At 46.8% G+C, this 20,322-nt stretch overlaps 1 protein-coding gene across 8 annotated transcripts in view; it reads right to left on the reverse strand.

The window, feature by feature from the left end:
- The window catches only part of ADCK1 (aarF domain containing kinase 1), a 139,775-nt gene that overhangs the window by 82,922 nt on the left and 36,531 nt on the right, over window positions 1–20,322 (reverse strand). For 4 of the 8 annotated variants that reach the window (XM_075926786.1, XM_075926782.1, XM_075926785.1 and 1 more), the window contains one exon: window positions 12,916–13,144. The exons of the other annotated variants lie outside the window; for them this stretch is intronic. In XM_075926786.1, coding sequence (XP_075782901.1) covers window positions 12,916–13,144 — 229 coding nt within the window. The remainder of the gene's footprint in view (window positions 1–12,915; window positions 13,145–20,322) is intronic. 8 annotated transcript variants of the gene reach the window in all.

Raw genomic sequence — 20,322 nt, forward strand, 5'->3', positions numbered from 1 at the left:
GTGATGTGCTCAGCAGAGAACAGAGTTAGCCTAATACAAAAGGTCTTCATACTGGCTTGGCAGGAGAGGGAATATTTGGAAAAGGGACAGGTGGCTAGACAGGGGTGTGTGCAGATACACACAGTTAACAGGGAATTATGGAATTGAAATGCTGAGAATCACCACGATTAAACCTCATGTGGACCTTGCTTCTGTACAAATGTCTCTGTGCACATCGGTGTATGTTTCTCTCTCCATGTTCTCATCTTAAGTCTCTCATTTTCTCTCCCTCCCTGAGGTTCAGAAGGACAAGTTTTCCATGTGTCCCATGGTGACCATATGAGACATACATGTATTGGCTGGGCAAAGTGAACTGACTTGGATTTTCAAAGTGATTTTGATATGGTCCTTCATAAAATGCTGAAAGAAAAGAAATAAGCCTGGAGTGTTGAGTGGAGACTCCTCTTGGCTTAAGCACTAGAAAGTGGAAAGAGCAAGTGGAAGTGGAAAGAGGAAGCAATGTGTTCAAAAGTATTTATGTGGCCCACTGAGTTTCACGGTGACTTATGCTCTTAAAACATCTAAGCTTTTTTGAAAAAAATTACCCAGAGAGTTTTAGTGAACAGCTGCGCCTCAGATCACACTATGGATGTAAAATCCCATTTAATTAGTTAACTAATTAAATGTTATGTTTACCCAATTAAATGAGGGTGGGCAGGGCTCCAGCCAGGCTAAAGCACCCCTGCCCATAGCACATTCTCGCTGGGCCCACTGCAGATGGAAGCTGCTCCCCTGCCTGTTGCAAGCTGGGCCAGGCCCACGGCGGATAGGGGCTGCTCCAGACAGGCTAGAGCACCCCTTGCCCATGGTGAGCCCTGCTGGAGCAGCCCCATTCACATCCCTAGATCACATACAAGCTAAAAGTCAGATGTCTGAAATGAGAGCAGTACCAGCTACGTCTATACTGCAGGCTTCTTGCGCAAGAAGCTTTTTGTGGAAGAGATCTTCCACGAAAACGTCTTGTGCAAAAGCGTGTCCACACTACAAAAGTGCATCACAAAAGTGATGCACTTTTGCACAAGAGAGCGTCCAGAATGCTATCTTTAGAGTTAAGTGGAGTAGAGAGCATGTGGCCATGGGTTCGAATTGAGGTTCATCAGTACCAGGTGTTGATCCCATGGTTCCCAAGAAGCGTTAAAAGGCCCATAGGCCTTTTAGGAAGCACTTAGTGCAAACATTGTGGTGTCATCAACTGGCATGTGAAAGGTTGTTATTGCTGCCAGATGGACTCTGATCAAACTCAGGGAAAGTTGTGATTGCTTGAGATGCAGTAAGTAATCGAGGATTGTAGGGAGTGGGGCATCCTGAGCTGATATATTGTGGGAGGCCACTTAATGTGTAAAACAAGTCCACTTATTAATATATGTCTTTCTTGTTGTAGGAGCCCTGCTATGTAAGAGGATGTTTTGCACCTGTTGTGAACATTGGAGTTCTATGCCTGTGAACCATCGAGGTACCATGCTTTGAGGTGAAGAGTAGGAAATTGAGGGTGAGGAGTATCAGTCCCTGGTTGGGACAGTATGATTGGGCTGTGCAGAAGGATGATTGGGCGGTGTCGGTATCGGGGAAACCATGGTTGTCGAGGCCAACAAGTTGCTATTAGGATCACTCTCGCTCTGTTCCTCCATATTTTTATGAGTATTCTGTTGAGGAGGGAAAGGGGGGGAATGCATAGAACAAGGGCACATCCCATTTGAGGATGAGAGCATTTCCCCATGCCCGCTCTGGAGCAATACAGTGGACATTTCTTGTTATCTTTGGTGGCGAATAAGTCTATGTGGGATTGTCCCCATCGAGTGAATATGTCCCTCAGGACTGATCTGTCGATTTCCCACTTGTGGTCTTGGGGTAGGGCTCTACTGAGGACATCCGCTGTTGTGTTTAGGACACTGGGGAGGTGGCACGAGCTTATGGAGATGCTATGAGTGAGGCACTAGTTCCAGAGTGCTATGGCTTCCTTGCAAAGAGCCTGTGATCATGCCCCTCCCTGCCTGTTTATATAAAACATACAGGCCGTATATATTTTCTGACATGGGTTCCAGTGATGTGAGGAAGGAAGTGCTGGCATGCCAGCCGTACAGCCCTGAGTTTGAGGACATTGATGTGTAATGTCCTCTCTGCTGTGGTCCTTGCGTTGTAAATCTTTTCATGTGTATTCCCCACCCAGTGAGAGAGGTGTCTGTGGTAATAATCACTGTGGGGTCTGGATTTTGAAAAGGTATGCCCCTGCAAAGGTTGTATGGTTTTGTCCAACATTGTAGTGACTACAACGGGAGAAGAACTTAGAATAAACTAATCTATCCGTCTAACTATCTCTAGAACAGCTGAGGAGCGAGGAGCATCGTGGAGGTCCGTCTGAAGCCGGGGATGGTATAAAGGAACTGAAGGGAGTGTAGCCAGGCATGCGCGATGGTACTGGGGGGGGGGGGGGGGCGTGCACACCATGCACCACGCATGTGCGGCCCCAATGCACTGCTATCAAAAATCTGCTCTAAGGCGCTGGGATGCACTTACACCTACTGTAGAGCATCCCTAAGGACGTCTCTCAAAGAACAAAAAATACACCATAATGGCTTGGAAACTGGCTATGGCCTGGTCTGCATAAATCTATTCCTGACCTCAAAACTTTTCTTAGCATTGCTACACCTCAGTTCAACTCTACTGATGGTTGCAATGGTGGGATCTCTAGCTGAGACAAAGTTCCCGCACCCACTAGTGTTTTTAATACTGCCTCATTTTAGACCTGCTCTGAGCAGAGTCAGAGAACATGGCTATGTAAATGCCAATGACTACCAGAACCTTGTCTACACTAGCATTTCCACTGATGCTGCCCCAGTGAAGCTTAATCCGTGGCAGAAAAATTGGAAGATTTGGGGAAGAGAGGACAGCACAGACACAGCACAAATGCATGTCTATATTACAAAAAAGTATTAACATTAGTTAACTAGGATTAAAATAGCAGTGAAGACACAGCAACTTGACTTTTACCTCAGATTAACAACATGGTTCAACATCTGACTGGCCTAAAGGCTTGCACTCAAGCTGCTGACCTTAATGGCTCTATCTTAATTGCTATTTTAATCCAGCCTACCTAGTGCTAACACCTCTTCTTCTTCCAATATAGACACACCTAAGAGACAGAAAACAAAAAGTGGAAATAAATGGTGACTACATAACATTGCCAAGGGCTAACAATGGAGTACACTATTGAGAGCATACTAATGCTGGTGTTTAATAAATGTATCAATGAACTGGAAAAGGGATGAACAGTGTGGTGCCAGCATCTCTGGCTGATACACCATTACCAAGATTATTTGACAACAGAAAAAATGGCCAGGAATTCCAGAAGTACCTAACAAAGTGAGGTGAATGAGCAATAGAGTGGCAGATGAAATTCAGTGTAGACAAGTGCAAGGTTATGCATAGTGGAAGGAACAATTTGTACCACTCATACATAGTGATGGGTTCTAAATTAACTGTAACTGCCAAAGACCTGTGCATCATTGTGGACAGCTCAATGAAAACATCTGCTCAATGAGCAGTGGCAGTCAAAAAAGCAAACGAGCTGTTAGGTTATATTAAGAAAGGGATAGAGAATAATACTAAAAATATCATAATGTCATTATATAAAGTGATGGTACGTCCTGACCTTGATTAGTGTGTTCAGTGCTGGTCATCCCGCTTAAAAAAGAACAGAGCAGAAATAGAAAAAGAAGTCCAGAGCAGGGCAGCAAAATTGACTAAAGGCCTAGGAAAAACTTCTATATAAAGACAATTGTGTTAAGTAAGGAGACGCACAAGAGGAAACAGGAAGGAGTTATATAAAATAATGAATGGTATAGAGAAGGTAAATCATCAGTTCAATTCTACTAATGGTTGCAATGGTGGGATCTCCAGCTGAGACAAGGTTCCCATCAGATGATACACTGAACAAGGGAGCTTTCAATGAAACAGAAAAGCAATACACTTAAAGCATTTTTAAGGAAAACAACCCCTTAATACAAAATTAAACTATAGAACTCCTGGCCACAGGCTATCAAGGCCAAGAGTTTAGCAAGGTTCAGAAGGCTTTATGTATTATTTTTAAATTGAATAAATATTACTACTCTCTAAGTCTTATACAGTGTTTTTCATCAGCGGATCTTAAAACAATTTAGAAAGAAGCTCTATATGATTATCCCCATTTGATAGTCCCAAGAACATCTGAATTTATATTAGACAGGATAAAAATGAATAAACTGCTTTAGTCTTTACTTCTCAGGAGATAAGCCAACTTCTAACTGAATTGGATCAAGAAAAACTTCTCCCTATTGGGACATTTATTGCATAACTATCCACTAGTGGGCTTTAAAGCGTCATCCGAAACATCTGGTACTAGCCACTGTTGCTGACAGGACAGCATATTAGGTTGTGGCCTGATCCACTCTGGCAGCCCCTTTGTTCCATTCCATGTGTTTCTGAATGATTTAGAAGAGGAAAATTAGGAGGAAGGAAGGTTTTATGGCTAAGGTACTGAAGCAGGATTCAAGAGATTCAAGAGAGTTCTGTTCCTGCCTCTGCTGCAGACTTACTGTGTGTCCTTGGGTAAATGACTTCTTGATCGCTCTGGGCCTCAGTTTAGGAGTGTACAAACTGGGGATAATACTGCTGACCTACCTCACAGGGAGGCTATGAAGCTTACATTATTAATATTTGTGAAATGCTCTATAGTAATTGAGGCCATATAAATTACCTAATTAGACACAGATCATTGGCACCCAGTTGGTGAAGTCAGAGGATCATGCCAACAACCAGATCTCAGCTGCTAAATATGCAGTGGTGGGCAAGAGGAGACAGATTAAAAAGCTTTCCCACCTTTGTTGCAGGCAGCCGAAACTCCACTGTCATGAGCTCATGGCATGGGGGAGTCAGTGGCAGTAACAGTCCTAGCCATTTCCAAAGGTTGTGTGAGGAAGGGGTCTGTCCATTATCCCTTTCTCTTCCTCACTGGTTAAGAGTCAGAAGACTGGCAATGGCTGGTAAAGCCACAGTAAAGTCCCATGTAATTGGATGAGCACAAATGTAGCAAGGGGATGTGGGGTCCTGCCATATCAGACAGGAAGAGATGCACAACTACCCCCTGGTGGGCAGAACCGGGACACCTGCAGCTGCCCTGTGGAAAGCAGAGGGATGGGACGCAAAGTGGGACTATAGAAGACCAGTTCTCTAGCTCAGTTGGGGAAGAACTGACAGAGGAGCAGAACATCTCTCCCTAGTTGCTGGAGCTAATAACAGCCAGAGAACGCTGCCATGCCAAAGACCCAGCAGAATTTCCAGAGCGGCCAGATACCAGCAATTCCAATGAGCTGATAGGGCTGCTACTTGCGGTCTACCTGAGGGAGACAGAGGGCAACAAAGGAATCCAGGTATCCCCCCCCCCCCCCCCCCAACTGGGAGAGTAGGAAGTAGCCCAGGGAAGTTAAATAGGGTTCAGCTATGGGACTGTTTGTAAACTGGCCAGCATATTGCAGGTGGATTTCCGGTGACCTAGTGGCAGATTATCCTGCCACTGACAGGGCCCTGGGCTGGGATACGGTGGAGTGGGAGGACCTGCATCCCTCTCTCCCAGCCACCCCATCTGCTGGAGATGGACATTTCCCCACTGATAAACCAGGAGGCCTGGATAGGTCTGCCGCTCGGTGAAGCTAAGGCACCAGACACATTGACTACAGCTCCTATCTGGGAGTTAATTCCTCCCTGAACAACTAGATCAATGGTCACCAACCAGTAGATCAGGATCTACTGGTAGATCTTGGAGCCTTTGACAGGTGATCCTGACAGGTTTGGCCAGGAGACTGTCAAATGCTGGCACTTCATCTGCCCCTCAAAGCACTGTCATGTTGCTCCTGCCCTCTGCTCCTGTCCCCCCGCCCTGGGAGCCTCTTGCTTGCTGTGCAGGGCACAGGAAGAAGTGGAGGGGTTGCTGATGTCAGGATGTCCCTCCTTCCACCCTGTATCAAATCTCCACAGAGCAGAGGGGGAACAGGGATGAAGAGAGTTTGCTGGCTGCTTTTGGGAGTGGTAAGGTCAGAGTAGGGGTAAGCCTGCCTTAGTCCCCAGCACCACCATCCAGTAGCCACCTGTGGTAAGCAGTGCACACCTGGAGCCTGCATTCCAAACCCCATCCCAAGTCCTGAATTCCTCCTACACCCCAAACCTCTGCCCTAGTCCTAAGTCCCCCTGTACCCAAACTCCCTCCCAGAGCCAGCACCCTGAACCCCCTCCTGCACCTCAACTCCCTGCCCCAGGCTCAGCTCATAACCCCGCCTACACTCCAAATCTTTTAGCCCAAGATCAGAGTCCACATCCCCCTCCCCTGCACCCTAGCCCTCTGGCCCCAGTCTGCTAAAAGTGAGTGAGGATGGGGAAGGGAGGGAGGATGGAGTGAGCAGGGGTGGGACCTTGGAGAAGGGGCAAGAAGGAGGCGGATGACGAGTGTTTGGGTTTGAACTAGATCCTGGATTGCATTTAAATTCAAAAAGTGATCTCATGCTTTAAAAGGTTGGAGACCACTGAACTAGATAAAGCAGAACGCTAACTGTTGGCTGCCCCGCCCCAACTGAGGCACCTAGGTAGCCAGACTGATTAATCGCCTGGACTGATTGCCAGCCAGATCCTGCTAACTGTTGGACTGAGTTGCTCCAAGAGGGAGTGGAGCAAGGAGGAGTGGTCTTCTACCCTACCAGACAGGGAGAGACTCACAGACCTCTTATACAGAAGGTTGTGAGGAAGTCCAGGTGGATTCAAACACACTGGAAGATCAAGCAGCACAGTGGCAGATGGGATTCAAATCAGTAAAGATTTTTAGGATACAGCTAGCAAAAGCAAATAGCATGCTTGAGTGCATTAAAAAAGAAGATGTAGAAAATACAGAACCTATTACAATGACACAACACTGAGCAAAGTGAAACCCCTATATGATGTTCCTTGTGTCCAGTTGCATTAACTTAAAGAACCACAAGCAAAGATTAAAAAGCTCCCGAGAAGGGATGCTCACAAGATTGTTCAATTTATATACCTGACAGGAGTCATTTAAACCAAAGTGACCTGTGAATTTAGGACAAATTTAAAGATCTCTTTTGTTGAGACAGCACATAGACACCTTGTGGAACTTACTGCCAAAAGAGTCAAAAACTGGTACCAGAGCTGGATCATTTTATCACCAATACAATACACAGCCCACATGCAGCTGAAACAAGGGAAAACAATAACCTACTGTGGAAAGATTTTACCCCATACAAGCCCAAAGTCAAAGGCAGGCACACAGACACCCAAATACATTGGGGATGTGAATGGTGAACCAGTTTGCAGTTAACTGGCAGATTGGAGCAGTCCCCTCCCCACCTCAAGCAGGAGTCTGCTCCAAAACTGTGAGCCAACCACAAGTACGGGCTACTCCAGCCTGACTGTAGCAGCCCCTACCTGCAGACGGCCCATCTGGCCAGAGCAGTCCCCCTGTCGCCCATGGCAGTGGGGCCATTCCAGGCTAGCCAGGGTAGCGGGGGTGCTCCAGCTCAGCCAAGTTGAATTGGCATCCCGCCTGCCCCCATTTAAATCAGTTAACTGGTGAAACAAAGTTTAATTGTTTAATTGAATGACCGGGATTTAACACCCCTGTAACACACAATCCAACACAACCTCACGTGCACACAAACCAAGCCCTGAACTCACATGAACATGCAGACGCTAGAACTGACACCTATAGTATATGTGCACTCAGCCTCACGTCCTGATTCACTCAGCACCCAGATTCACACTGCCTCTGAAACTTGCACACCTGTAACCGCCAACACCACTGGCTAAACAGGGGCTTGACCTAAACCCTCAATTCTAAAGAACAGTGGCTCCTAGGGACATTTGCACTAGCCCTGGGAATCCCAACTTTGTAGCTCAAGCCCATCTCTCTAGCTAATTGAATCCTCTGCAAAGTCAGGAGAGGTGGGAGGAAGTGGCACTTGATGGTAACGATGTCAAAGAACCACCAGCCATCTTCCTGGACTCTGTCCCTCCCTTGTAGTTTGGTACATGTACAGCTGGTACTGATTCCCTGGCTCATGCTCCATCTTCATTTTGCTCCAAGCTTGGTCATTTGTGCTCTGATTATCTCTCATTACCAATGACCTTGCTGTAATGAGTTTTCATCTGCCTCATATTAATTAGAAACATTTTCATTAGCCAGCTCAATTTTGGGTAAATAGCTAATATAAGCAGCTGCATTGCTATTAGTTATCAATTGGACTGTTATAGGGGAGGATCAAAATGAGGGTAGCAGCTGTTTCCCCCTTAACCAGGGCTGAGCAAGATGCTGTCTGGCCCGCCTAGCACTTTCATCCAGCAGCTCCTGGCTCTGCCACTAACACGTTGCCTGGGAGCCGCTGGGGAAGTACGAGCCCTTTCAACTTGTGCTATTTAAAGGGCTCGCGGCTTCCGGGCAGTGGCCAGGCAACGTGGTAGCAGCTGCCTGAAAGGCACAAGTCCTTTAAATAAAAACAACAGAAAGGTGTTGCGCCTCACGGGCTTCACTGCTAACGTGCCTCCACAGGGAGGCATAAGCCCTTTAAATTGTTGCTATTTAAAAGGCTCACAAGTCCTGGCCTTGCTGCTAACACGTTGCCTGGGAGCTGCCGGGGAGGCATGAGTCAGGACCCTTTTAAATAACAGCAACTGAAAGGGCTCCTGGCTCATGGCTGCCAGGCGGCTACCAAGCAATGGGTTAGCAGCTGGGCCAAGAGCTGTGAGCCATTTGGTGTATCTTTAATTCAGGGGTGAGCAAGATAGGGTCCACGCGCTAGATCCAGCCTGCCAAACCACTGGATCCAGACCGTAGCCACCCTGCCGCTCCTCCACCCACAGGTCAATCGAGACCTGGGGACAGGGAAGCGTGTGAAGTCTCCTCTCCTCCGCCGGGGTGTGCAGCACCAGAGGGCACCACCAGCTATTCAAAACAGCTGCTGGTTTTCGCTAGGCACCACAGGCTTCTGGCAGGACAGAGCAAGGGACAAAGACTTCACGCACTCTCTCACCCGCAGGCCAATCAGGGTCTGTGGGCAGGGGAGCGCATGAAGTCTCCTTGCCCTGCCCCTTCCAGGGTGACCCGCAACCACTTCCAAAATTCGCAAACTGGCCTCCCCCTTCAAAAATTATTGCCCATTCCAACCCTTAACCACCTACAAAATGCAATGGACTCTTCTATTCCAGCCTCTAGAAAGGCTCAGTACCAAAGCACAGTGAGGCCATGGATTCCACATTTATTCTCTCCTGAAAAGGATTCCAGATCAAACTGTCTCTTTCCAAATCAAAGAGCTTTTCAAAATCTAGCACCACAAATGAAATCTGTGACCTGAGAGTCTAGCTGGGTCTCTTCTGACCATCCCCAAAATTCTGCAATATAAACTCATGGCCCAAATGAAATTAATTTGGTGCTACAGACAGACAACTACTAGATAATTCACACATCCTCTGTGGGATCTAAGACTAGAACCATGTTTGATCATTTCCAAAAACTTAGGTCCTGTTAGCCAGCAGTACCAGAAGGTCCCATATACACTGCATTGCCCAGCTACTAGCAGGCTACAATAATTACTCGCTATATGCACTTATCCCCTATATTACACAACCCCGTGAGACGTGAGCTTATGCTCAGTGGTAGTGGAGGGCACTCAGCCTCTTGCAGGATTGGTCCATTAACTGCCAAAGTAGCTGACAATACATAAGGCAGCACAATAACCAGCTCCATACCCTATAGCCACATGGGTTCCTATGAGGCTGACAAGAGTAAAAATGTTGATCTGACTCAGGTCTGATCAGGTCTGACTCAGACTCACCCAGGGAAGGAAGATGGAGAGGAAGAAGATGATAAACCTTTTTCCCACGCACACTCAAGCTCAAGGGCACTCTTCAATGAATGAAAAAACTTAAACAATTAATAGTTCTGCAGCACCTTAGAGAATAACAAAAAATGTAGATGGTATCTGAAGAAGTGGTTGTGCCCACGAAAGCTCACAATACCATCCACATTTTTTGTTAATCTCTAAGGTGCTGCAGGACTATTCATTGTTTTTTTTCCATTAATTTTATTCATTAATTTTTTTCAGTTACAGAAGAACACAGCTACCCCTCTGAAACTTTCAATGAATGGTCATTCAAAGTATAGAAAGTGGCATCTCTCATCTGAAACTGCAGCACAATCAAAAGCTGATGACCTCTTTATGAAGTATTGAGAGACCCCCGCCCCCACAATTGCTACAGTCTATCAGTCTGTGGCGGAGACCTTCCAGGGAAGCAGTGGAAGCCCCATCATTTGGGACATGTAGCAATAAAAAACACTGGGCACTTTTACAGTATGTTTTATCTGCAGATCTCAAAGCTACAGAGGGAGGGGTTGAATTAATGGTGGAACTGGGACTAGATCTCAAATCCCCTGTCTCCTAGTCAGGTGTTTTATCTTTTAAAGCCCTCCCATCTCACTTTCACCTCACTCAGCTAAACAAAAGACCAGGAATTGTCAATAATGGACTATCCTGCACCCTCCAGAATCATCTCATAGACGATATCTGTTTCTAACTTTATGATTCTATGCTTAAAAGGGCCGTGTTTCATAGCCCACCACAAGATTTGCTGTCAATAAAACAGCCTGAACCACCACATCCTACATTAACTGAAGACATTATAGATTTGATTAAAAGGTGAGAAATTTACAAAACAGTATTCTCTTATTGAAATGTAAGCCTTCTGCAGCCTGGGGAACACACACCCAAAAGCCTTGAGCTAGCACATAGTAGGGATATAAGTGACGAATCGACTAGTCAACTAACTGACAAGCAAAAGCTTATTGGACAGTTGATACACTACTTGACTAGTTACTCCCCCTTTCCCCTCTCCCACGCCCCCGGCTGCCTCTATCAGAAAGGGGGGGAGGGAAGAGGAGAGGAGTGATCAGGGAAGCCGACTTAAAAGCCGGTTCCCCCCAGCTCCAGCTCTGTGACAGGGGTGCAGCGGTGGCGTTCCACCTTTAAATGTACAAGAGGCCCAACAGCTCTTGCTCAGCAGCCCCAGCTCTGAGTCCCCCACTTGCCCCAGGCTCCATGCTGTGTTTCAATCTTTGAAATGCACAAAATCCAACAGACAGGTGGGCTCGTGCTGCATATCAAAGCAACAGTGCCCTTATCGACTAATCAAATAATTGATGGAAATTCCATTGACTATTTGATTAGTTGATTAATCTAATTTTAACATCCTTAGTACAGTAAACTTCTGATAATCGGGCACCTTTAGGACTCAGGGGGTGCTGGATTATCAGATATGCCGGACTATCGGAAGGGGGGGCTATGAGGGGCCTGGCGTGGAGTGAGGGGGGGATGCGCCTCTCGGCGCTGCGGGATCAACCCGGCAGCAGCCCAGCTGCTCTGCCCCAGGTGTCCCCGAGTCAGCCGCTGCTGAAACTGACCAGTGGCTGACTCCGGGAAGCCCGGGACAGAGCTGCTCTGCCCTCTGCTTCCCCAAGTCAGCTGCTGATTAGTTTCAGCAGCGGCTGAATCGGGGAAGCCGGGGGCAGAGCAGCTCCGATTGTCCGGCTGCCCAGAGCACTTCCGGGTTCCAGATGGTGCTGAACCATCAGGAGTGCCGGACCACTGGATGCCAGACCACTGGAGTTTTACTGTACATAGGAACCTACAATAAATATAGACTAGGAAAACAAAATAAAACTGACCAATGTAGTTTCCATACTCCTTGCAGAGACAGATACAAAAAGTAAAAGCAAATGAGATTTTTTACATTTCATTTAGTTTTTGCAACCAAAGGCTTATTTTAAGACAGAGAAAATGAACTGCCAAATTTTGCTCTCCTGTCAGTGTAACTTATCAAATTTGTTGGGTACAGACGGATAAAAGAGCCCAGTTTTGCAAGCTGTTAGATGCCTTCATCTCCCAGGAAACGGAGCACCTTGCAGGACAGGCCTCAAGTGAAGACAGAATCTGCCTCATCATTATGGCAACATTCCTTTCAACTCCTTTTTTGGTTGCGGGGTGAAAGAAATACAGTAACACAGATAAAAGAGCCAATCTGTTCCAATAACTGTCTTAAAGGCACAGACACCGACTTACTGCCTTTACCCCGTAACGCTGATTTCAGCCTTAAGTGGAGTCCTCTAAAAAGAGTGAGGGGACAAGACATCTGAGCATTTCACTTCCCAGGATTGTGTACTAGGGTCCTTTACACTGTGCATAAATGATTCAATTCTAGCAAGCCAACATATGCATGCTGGCTAATGATCCAATCCTGCTACGTGCTGAGTGCTCTCACCTACCACTGAAGATACATCAGCATCTCATAAGGTTGTACAAGGGCTGTATCCATCTGCATAGATAGCAATGGAATTTCCATATTAGGATGTACTCTAACCAGACTGGCAGACTACAGTGCTGGGCCTACTGGTACAAGCATATGAAAGTCTAGAGGCTGTTTGTGACACTGCTGTGCTTCCAATCCTGCCTCTTGTACCCTTTTGTCCTGGTGGAGGTGGGGTGCTTGGAAATCTGTCTCATGATTCACTGTGGAGTATCCCTATAAGAAATAACACAACAGCAGGACTGCAGAGAACACCGGGGCATTCACAGAAGCTGCAATGAAATCCGACACGTGTTTTGATCCATTGATCACAGCACCTGCAGCTCCTGTTTCAAGGCAGGTAAAACAAAAATGAATTTGACACAGAATCTCTCAAAATCTTCCAAGCAAAATTAATTCAACCTGGCTTGGCCAAGAGCATGAAAATGGGAATGAAAACAGGTGAAAAGAGTGTAAGTGAAGGGGCAAAGGGAAAGAATGGTTACTTACCTTTTGCAACTGTTGTTCTTTGAGCAATTGCTCATGTCCATTCCAGTGTGTGTGGATGTATGCTGCATGCATGATCGTCAGAAGACTGGTCCCTGGCCGTACCTGTCGGGTCAGCTGTAGTGCCCCCTGGGGTGACAACATATGATGTTGCATGTATACCCCTGCAGACCTGACTCCCGCTTCAGTTCCTTCATGCCAGAACAATCCAACAGAGGGGAGGCAGTTGAGTCTGGAATTAGGAATGTAAAAGAACGTCTAAAAGTTAACCAGTTAAACATAACGTTTAACTGGTTAACTGGGATCCCATGGGCAGGGGCCCACTCCAGCCTAGCCAGTGGACATCCAATATGCTAGGTGGGGGAAGGCTCTGCTTTCCCAAACCACCATGCATGGCTCCGCCCACACTCCGCCCCCAGAACACCTTCTGTAGGCGTACTGAGGTGGAGCGTTGCTGCCCCGGAGCACCTGCCCTTCCCATGCTCCAGAGCCAGGGAGGCTCAGGCTGCGTGCCCTCCTCCCTTCCTGGTGCTCTGGGGCTGAGAAGGGTGGGGCACGCACACTCGGCATGCTGCCCTAACTCTTCCCTTCCCTGTGGTGGGGGGCAGGCCTCACAAAAGGGGCAGGGCTGGGAGTGGGGCTGAAGGGCCTGCCTCCCCCAGCCCTACCTTCAATGACCGCCCACGGAGCTGCTCCAGCACAGCTGGGCTGAAGCATCTGTCACATTACTGGATTTTAAAGTGAGCAGACAGATCACTATTTTAACCACAGGTGATGCTTGCCCAAATTTGGTACAAAGTGGGCCATGTTAAGTGTCAAATGAAAGCTTTTGCGCTACTGATTCTATGTATGCTACTCATGTACTTGTGTGATTTCTGTATGTGGAGTTATGAATATGGGCTCTGTTCTTATACTGTACATTTTCTCTGTCTGGGAGAGAGCAATGGGCCTGGACTACCTATTGTGAGGAAGGATTGTTCGGTAAATGGCTATGCTAATTAGCACTGCTCCATGGACAATGGCTCTCAGAGAGGCCAATACACACTTGAGGAATGCATCTGGAAGCCTGCAGACCAGCCAGTTCCTCATGGCTAGTGGCATGTGAAACATAGACAGGTTACTTGATCATGTGACCAGCTACAGTTTGTGAGACACCAGGGATATAAATGTGCCATGAGGCTGTCTCCATTTTGTCTTCAATCTTGCTCCTACTCCCAGATGTAGCCTTGCTAGGGACAGAGAGTCAGGAAGGATTACTGACCCATCCTGATACAGGATGTACACCAGAGACTTCTAAGCTAGCAGTTTATAACATCTCTGCTAAGAGCCTGCGATGGATGCATGTAATGTATTCTCCTTAACAATCTTACTCTCAACCTTTTCTTTCTTATATTAATAAACCTTTAGATTTTAGATTCTAAAGGATTGGCCCAGTGTGCTCTTGTGGGTAAGATCTAAAGTGTAAATTAACCAGGACTGTGGCTGGCTCTTTGGGACAGGGAGTATCTGTTCAGAGTAGGTGAGATCTGATTTTATAACCTCTCACCTTTGTGTAAGGCCCAGGGCTGATTGTGGCACAGGGAGAGCTGGAGTGTCTGATGGGTTTTAGTGGTAAGGCTTCCTGCTAGCCAGATTGGCAGCTGAAGTGCTCGGTGTGACTGGTTTGTGGCCTATTTTGGGAAAGGTCTCCAGTTGAGGACAGTAAGTAGCCCTGGTTTTAAGCAATTCACCCTGAGTTGACATCCTCAGCGGTACCCAGACCCAGCCTGGTCCGTCACAGCACCCCAATTGATGGCACGGCACACCATGCACAACTGGGCTGGAGCAGCCCCTGACCGGCATCGGGCAAGGGGCTGCTCCAATCCAGCTGGACTGCTGATTAACAGGTTACCTCAATAAGCATGCAGGTAAGGGTGATGCTTACCTGGTAACCAATTAACCCTTTATATCCATATCTGCAATGAACATTAGCAAGACATCTCAAAGAACAACAGTTACAAAAGATAAATAACCATTCTTTCTTAGAGTAATGGCTCATGTGCAGTTCAATGTATGACTTACCAGCAGTTTGTACAGAGGAGAGATTGGATCTCAATTTTTTGCTGAATGCAGTTCAGTCCTGCCAAGCCCCGCATCATCCCAAGACTGCTGAGTGAGGGCATAATGAGTCATGATGGTGTGCACTGAGGTGTCCACGTAGCCACCCTGCAGATGTCCTAAATTGGAGCTTGTGCCAGAAAAGGCAATGACAAGGCTTGTGCCCAAGTTGAATGCACTGTGATAGGTGGGGCTGGCACGTTGGTCAAGTTGTAGTACAGCTTGATACATACAGTAATCCAGGACAACAGACGCTGCGATGTAATCAGGAGGCCCTTCATGCATTCCGCAATAGAGACAAAAAGCTGCCTTGACAGGCAGAATGGTTTAGTACGCTCAACATAAAAAGTGAGGACATGCTTCACATTCAGGGAATGTAGCACCCTATTCTTGTTTGCGGCATGGGGTTTAGGGAAGAAAACAGGGAGAAAAATATCCTGATTGGAATGAAAAGGTGACACAACCCTGAGAGTGTAAATACACTGAGAGGTGTAGAAAGGCAGGATGGGGGTGCAGCTGCACCTAATCCTTATAAAAAACAGTATAAGGAAGCTCAGAAGTAAGCAGCTCCGACACCTGTCTGGTAGAAGTAATAGTAACCAGGAAGGCCAGTTTGTATGAAAGGTTGGCTAGCGAGAAGGTAGCCAGGGGCTCAAATGGAAAGGTGATGTGCTATGATAGCACCAAATTCAAATCCCATGGTGGTAACTGCTACCTCACCTGAGGACAAAGCTAATCCACACCCTTAAGGAAACAACCCACCACAGGGTCCCTAAAGAGGACCTGAAAATGACAAACCGGACACACATAGCAAATGGATCTGAAGGGAGATTGCCCCAAACATAGATATTTAAGGGTGGGAGACATGGGGAAAGCAAATGCTTAAGGAGGGCTAGTGTTTGGTCATTACAGGAAAGAAGATTAGGCACGAGTTATGATGGGAGATGACTGCCAAACCAGACTACTGTTTGTGGCTGCATACATAGAGGCATCATGTCATAGGGTAAAAAGGTATTGAGGACACAATCTGTATTGGAAAAAGCACCTTAATACCAGGGAGATATAGATATGCTGGAGAGAACTGAAACAACAAAAAGAATGAAGACGCTACAGGCAAATCAGAAGCCAGTGAGAGGACTGTTTGAGTCAGGATGGATTAAAAATTGAGGAAGGGCTTCGGGATTTGCAGTTACAATATGACAATAATACCATCTGATGATTAGAGGGGGACTTGATAACAGCCTCCAGATGCCTAGAAGACACCAAGGAAGGAAGGGGATGTTATATGCTGGTACAGATCAAGAAAGCAGAGGATGGATAAAATTAAAGTACAGGAAACTTCAGGTTAAATATCAAAATCCTCCCAACACTGAAGATTCCTGACCCAGGAAGAAATGTGAAGCAGGGCGAGAATGGAGTCCAAGATATGGGATAGGAAGTCTCTTCACATAGCAAGAGCCTTTCATTCTGAGAAGCCTACAGTAGCTGGAGGTAGAAGATGCAAGACAGGCAGGCTGGTCTGAGTTCAGAGGGATCACAGAACAAGTGAGAGAAGATGCAAACCCTGCCATCAAATGCATAGGAAGGAAGAGCAAGGTTGGAGCTAGTACAGTAATGAGATAGCAACGGAATATAAAATAAGACTTTCCATAGAGAAGAGAGCCAAGTGCTCGCAAGCCACCAATGATCTGGAGACAGACGTTTCTTTACTTAATAATATGATTTTATGAAAGTAAGAGATGGATAAATTCCTATTAAGTCACCTCTAGTCCACCCCCTTCCCCAGAACCAAAACAGGATTGCTCCCTCCAATCTATTCTTCAAGGCGTTAGCGAATAACATCACTCAAGTGATGGAGTTTCCACCACTTACCTTAACAGACAATTCCAGAGCCTGATCCATCTCACTTTCTGGAACAAACCATATTAAACTTGCATTTCCCCTTTTTTCACTTTCAACCCACTGTACTTGGTTACCACCTTAGATAATTCCCCTCTTACTGGTGTACACACCCTTCAGAATTGTTCCAAAATGACTCTCAGTGCCTTACTACTATATAATCCTCCCCAGGGTCTGTTATCTTGATATGTCAAATTAGGCTGTGTGTTAATTCAGGCTCAACCTCCAGAATCCTCACTCTCTGGCAATATCCCCACTGAAGTCAATAGGAGAAACGACTGAGTAAAAGCTAAATAAGGAGTTCAAGATTAAACCCTCTTACTGTAAACTCTTCAGGGTAGAACCATTGTATTCTATGTGTCTGTTAAGCACCACACATATTTATGATGTTGCGTAAATAAATCATCGTTCTCCACTTAATCACTGCTCAGCTGAGTTACACACAGGTTTTTTAAAACCCTCCTTGTAAATCAGTCCCTCCAGCCGCCTGAGCAATTTGTTGCTCTTCTCGGAAACCCTTCCAATTTGTCAGTATTCTTAAGTATGTCTTGATGGCACTGAATATGCTAATAAAGAAAGTGGTTGGAATGGGATAGATTACAGCACATCTAACAGCTGACAACTGGCTTCCTTGGGGGCTCTCTTGCACTGTAATGGTGGCAATATAGAAGTTAAAGGGCTCAGAACACTCCTTTGCTGATGTGCAGCTTTGTCCCTGATCAACATGAGCAGCTCAGCTCATATGGGCAAATTGTGAGCACCTCTTTGCACATGCTCAACACCGTATCCACAGTCACACACAGATGCCCAAACTGGCAACTCTATGAAATCTGTGCTCAAATGGTGTACTATGGACTTAGCCCAACCTGCTGTAAGCAGGTGGACAGACATTCAATGGCAACCACTGTGTCTGCTTAGTATTCACTATACTCAGATTTCATTTCATGGAATTTTCTGCTCTTAAAATCAAGTCAACCTCAGTGGTGAAGCACACGATGAGCACTGCATGGCAACCACAGTACATCTGCCTTGCAATGATGTCTGAAGCTGCCCTCCAACAGTGCCTTTAACTGATAATGTCTTCAAGAGCCTCTCATGATTTAAGGCCTTAAGACCCAGTTTCAAAAGTTACTTGGAGACTCAGGAGCCCAGGTCCCATTGACTTTCCACCTGATTTGCTACCCAGTTATCTAAAGAGTCCTTCTTTTATCTACCTCTATCATGCATGTTGCTGAGGTGGGAGAGAATACAATGGAGCTTTATACAGTGCTTTACATACTCCAGACATCCCAAATCACTTACACACTTTTTTTGAGAGAGGTTTGTGGGGGATTGTTAATTTCCACTTGAATAACCATACACCAAATGTTAATAGAAAAAGATTTGTAAGTTTAACATCTGCGCTGTAGGGTGGCACCTTCCTATTATTGCAAAGCAGTCAGCATCTGGGATGGGCACTAGCTCTGGCATGGGATACAAACCCATGACTTTCTGGATACATAGGAAACAGTCTTATTACACAGGCAGCCATACTAATATGAGAATAATATAAGAATACACCAACTGTGAGCATTACAGGCTTGCTCCTGTTCCCAATGAAGTCACAGGAAGTTTTGCCGTTACTGGGAGGACCCCCAACCTTCCAGTGCACTAGGATTAGATGAAAATCTTTCACCAAACACTTCTCCAGTCCCTATCTCTACGTACCAAGGAAAAGGGGGACAGATACTGTTGAAAAGATACTGACAGCTTGATGCACCAGTGTGAGGTAAGGACCTTTCTCAAACCATCCTCTAGGGGAAGAAACAAAAATGCATATTTGCTTGGAAGAAGGAAAGGATCTAAAGGTTCTTGCAATGTGATGGAAGCAAAACACTATCTGGAGCAAAGGTGGTCGATGCTCTGTCCCCATTAGCATGTGAGGATGGTGACTGGAGAAACTGCCTGCTCGGGTGCTGCTGGTGGAGAAAAGGAACTGTCACATCAATTTCACCTGCACAGAGAAATCCAGTAACATTATCACCTCTCTCACTTTCCCATCATTCTGGTCCCACCCTACCAGCTCTCTGTCATAAGAACAGCCACACTGGGTCAGACCAATGGGTCATCTAGCCCAACATTCTGTCTTCTGACAGTGGCCAGTGTCAGGTGCTTCAGAGGGAATAAACAGAACAGGGCAATTTATTGAGTGATCCATTCCTTGCTGTCCAGTTCCAGCTTCTAGCAGTCAGATGTTTAGGAACACCCAGGGCATAGGGTTGCATCCCTGATTGTCTCAGTCAGAAGCCATTGATAGACCCTATCCTCTTCTTTGAGCCAGTTGTATTTCTTAGGGCCTCCATAACAACTCCAGCAACAAGGTCCACAGGTTGACTGTGCATCGTGCGAAGTACTTACTTACGTTTGCTTTAAACCTGCTGTCTATTAATTGGGTTATCAATTGGGTTACCACTGGTCAGGCCCGCCGATGAAGGTGGAGGGCAAAGAGGGCAGTTGCTGTGGGGCCTGGTGATTCAATGACGCATATAACAGTTACTTGGCAGAGCAGATCACATTGATCATATCTATTTTTGCTGTGCTTTGACTTGGTTCAGCTGAGCCATGAAGGGAGTGGAGTTTACATTCTCCTTGTATATCTTTATAGGCTGCAAAGGTGCTAACTACATGGTTGATCCAGTGCTGGAGTACCCACAGGGGAAAAGTAGTGGGTAGAGAGCACCCACCAGTGTGAAGCCTCCCATCCCCTCCTTCCATGCCTCTTGTGTGCTGACAGCCCTGTGACCAACTGCTCCCCCTATCTCCCATCACTTCTGGATTCATGGTGTTCAAGCTCCAGGAGGGAGGGATAGAAAGGAGCAGGTATAGGGTATGCTTGGGCGAGGGTTGAGCAGGGGCGGGAAGAGGCAGGGCAGGGACAGCAGCAGAGGTTTTCATGAGGCTAAAGACAAGGGTGCAGAGTTAAGACCTTCATCAGCCTGATGAGGATCATACTTAAGACATATATTCTCTTTAAATATATAGTACAGGCAGTCCCCGAGTTACGCGGATCCGACTTATGTTGGATCCACAGTTACGAATGGGGCTTTTCTCACCCCGGAGGACAGGAGCGGCGGGACGCCCAGATGCGCCGCGGTCTGCCACCCCCGTCCTCCGGGGTGAGAAAAGCTGCTCCCCGTCTCCCTGGTATGCAGGGAGACGGGGAGCAAAGCCTTGGAGCACGCCCGCACTGGGACAGCCCGGGCGCACTTGGGCTGTCCCCCTGCGGGCGTGCTCCGCGGCTTTGCTCCCCGTCTCCCGACCAGCAGACCAGGGAGATGGGGAGCAAAGCCTCGGAGCACGCCCACAGTGGGACAGCCGCGGCGCGCCTGGGCTGTCCCGCTGTGGGCGTGCTCCAAGGCTTTGCTCCCCGTCTCC

This window comes from Pelodiscus sinensis, chromosome 4 (assembly GCF_049634645.1).
Source record: "Pelodiscus sinensis isolate JC-2024 chromosome 4, ASM4963464v1, whole genome shotgun sequence".
Taxonomy (NCBI): domain Eukaryota; kingdom Metazoa; phylum Chordata; order Testudines; family Trionychidae; genus Pelodiscus; species Pelodiscus sinensis.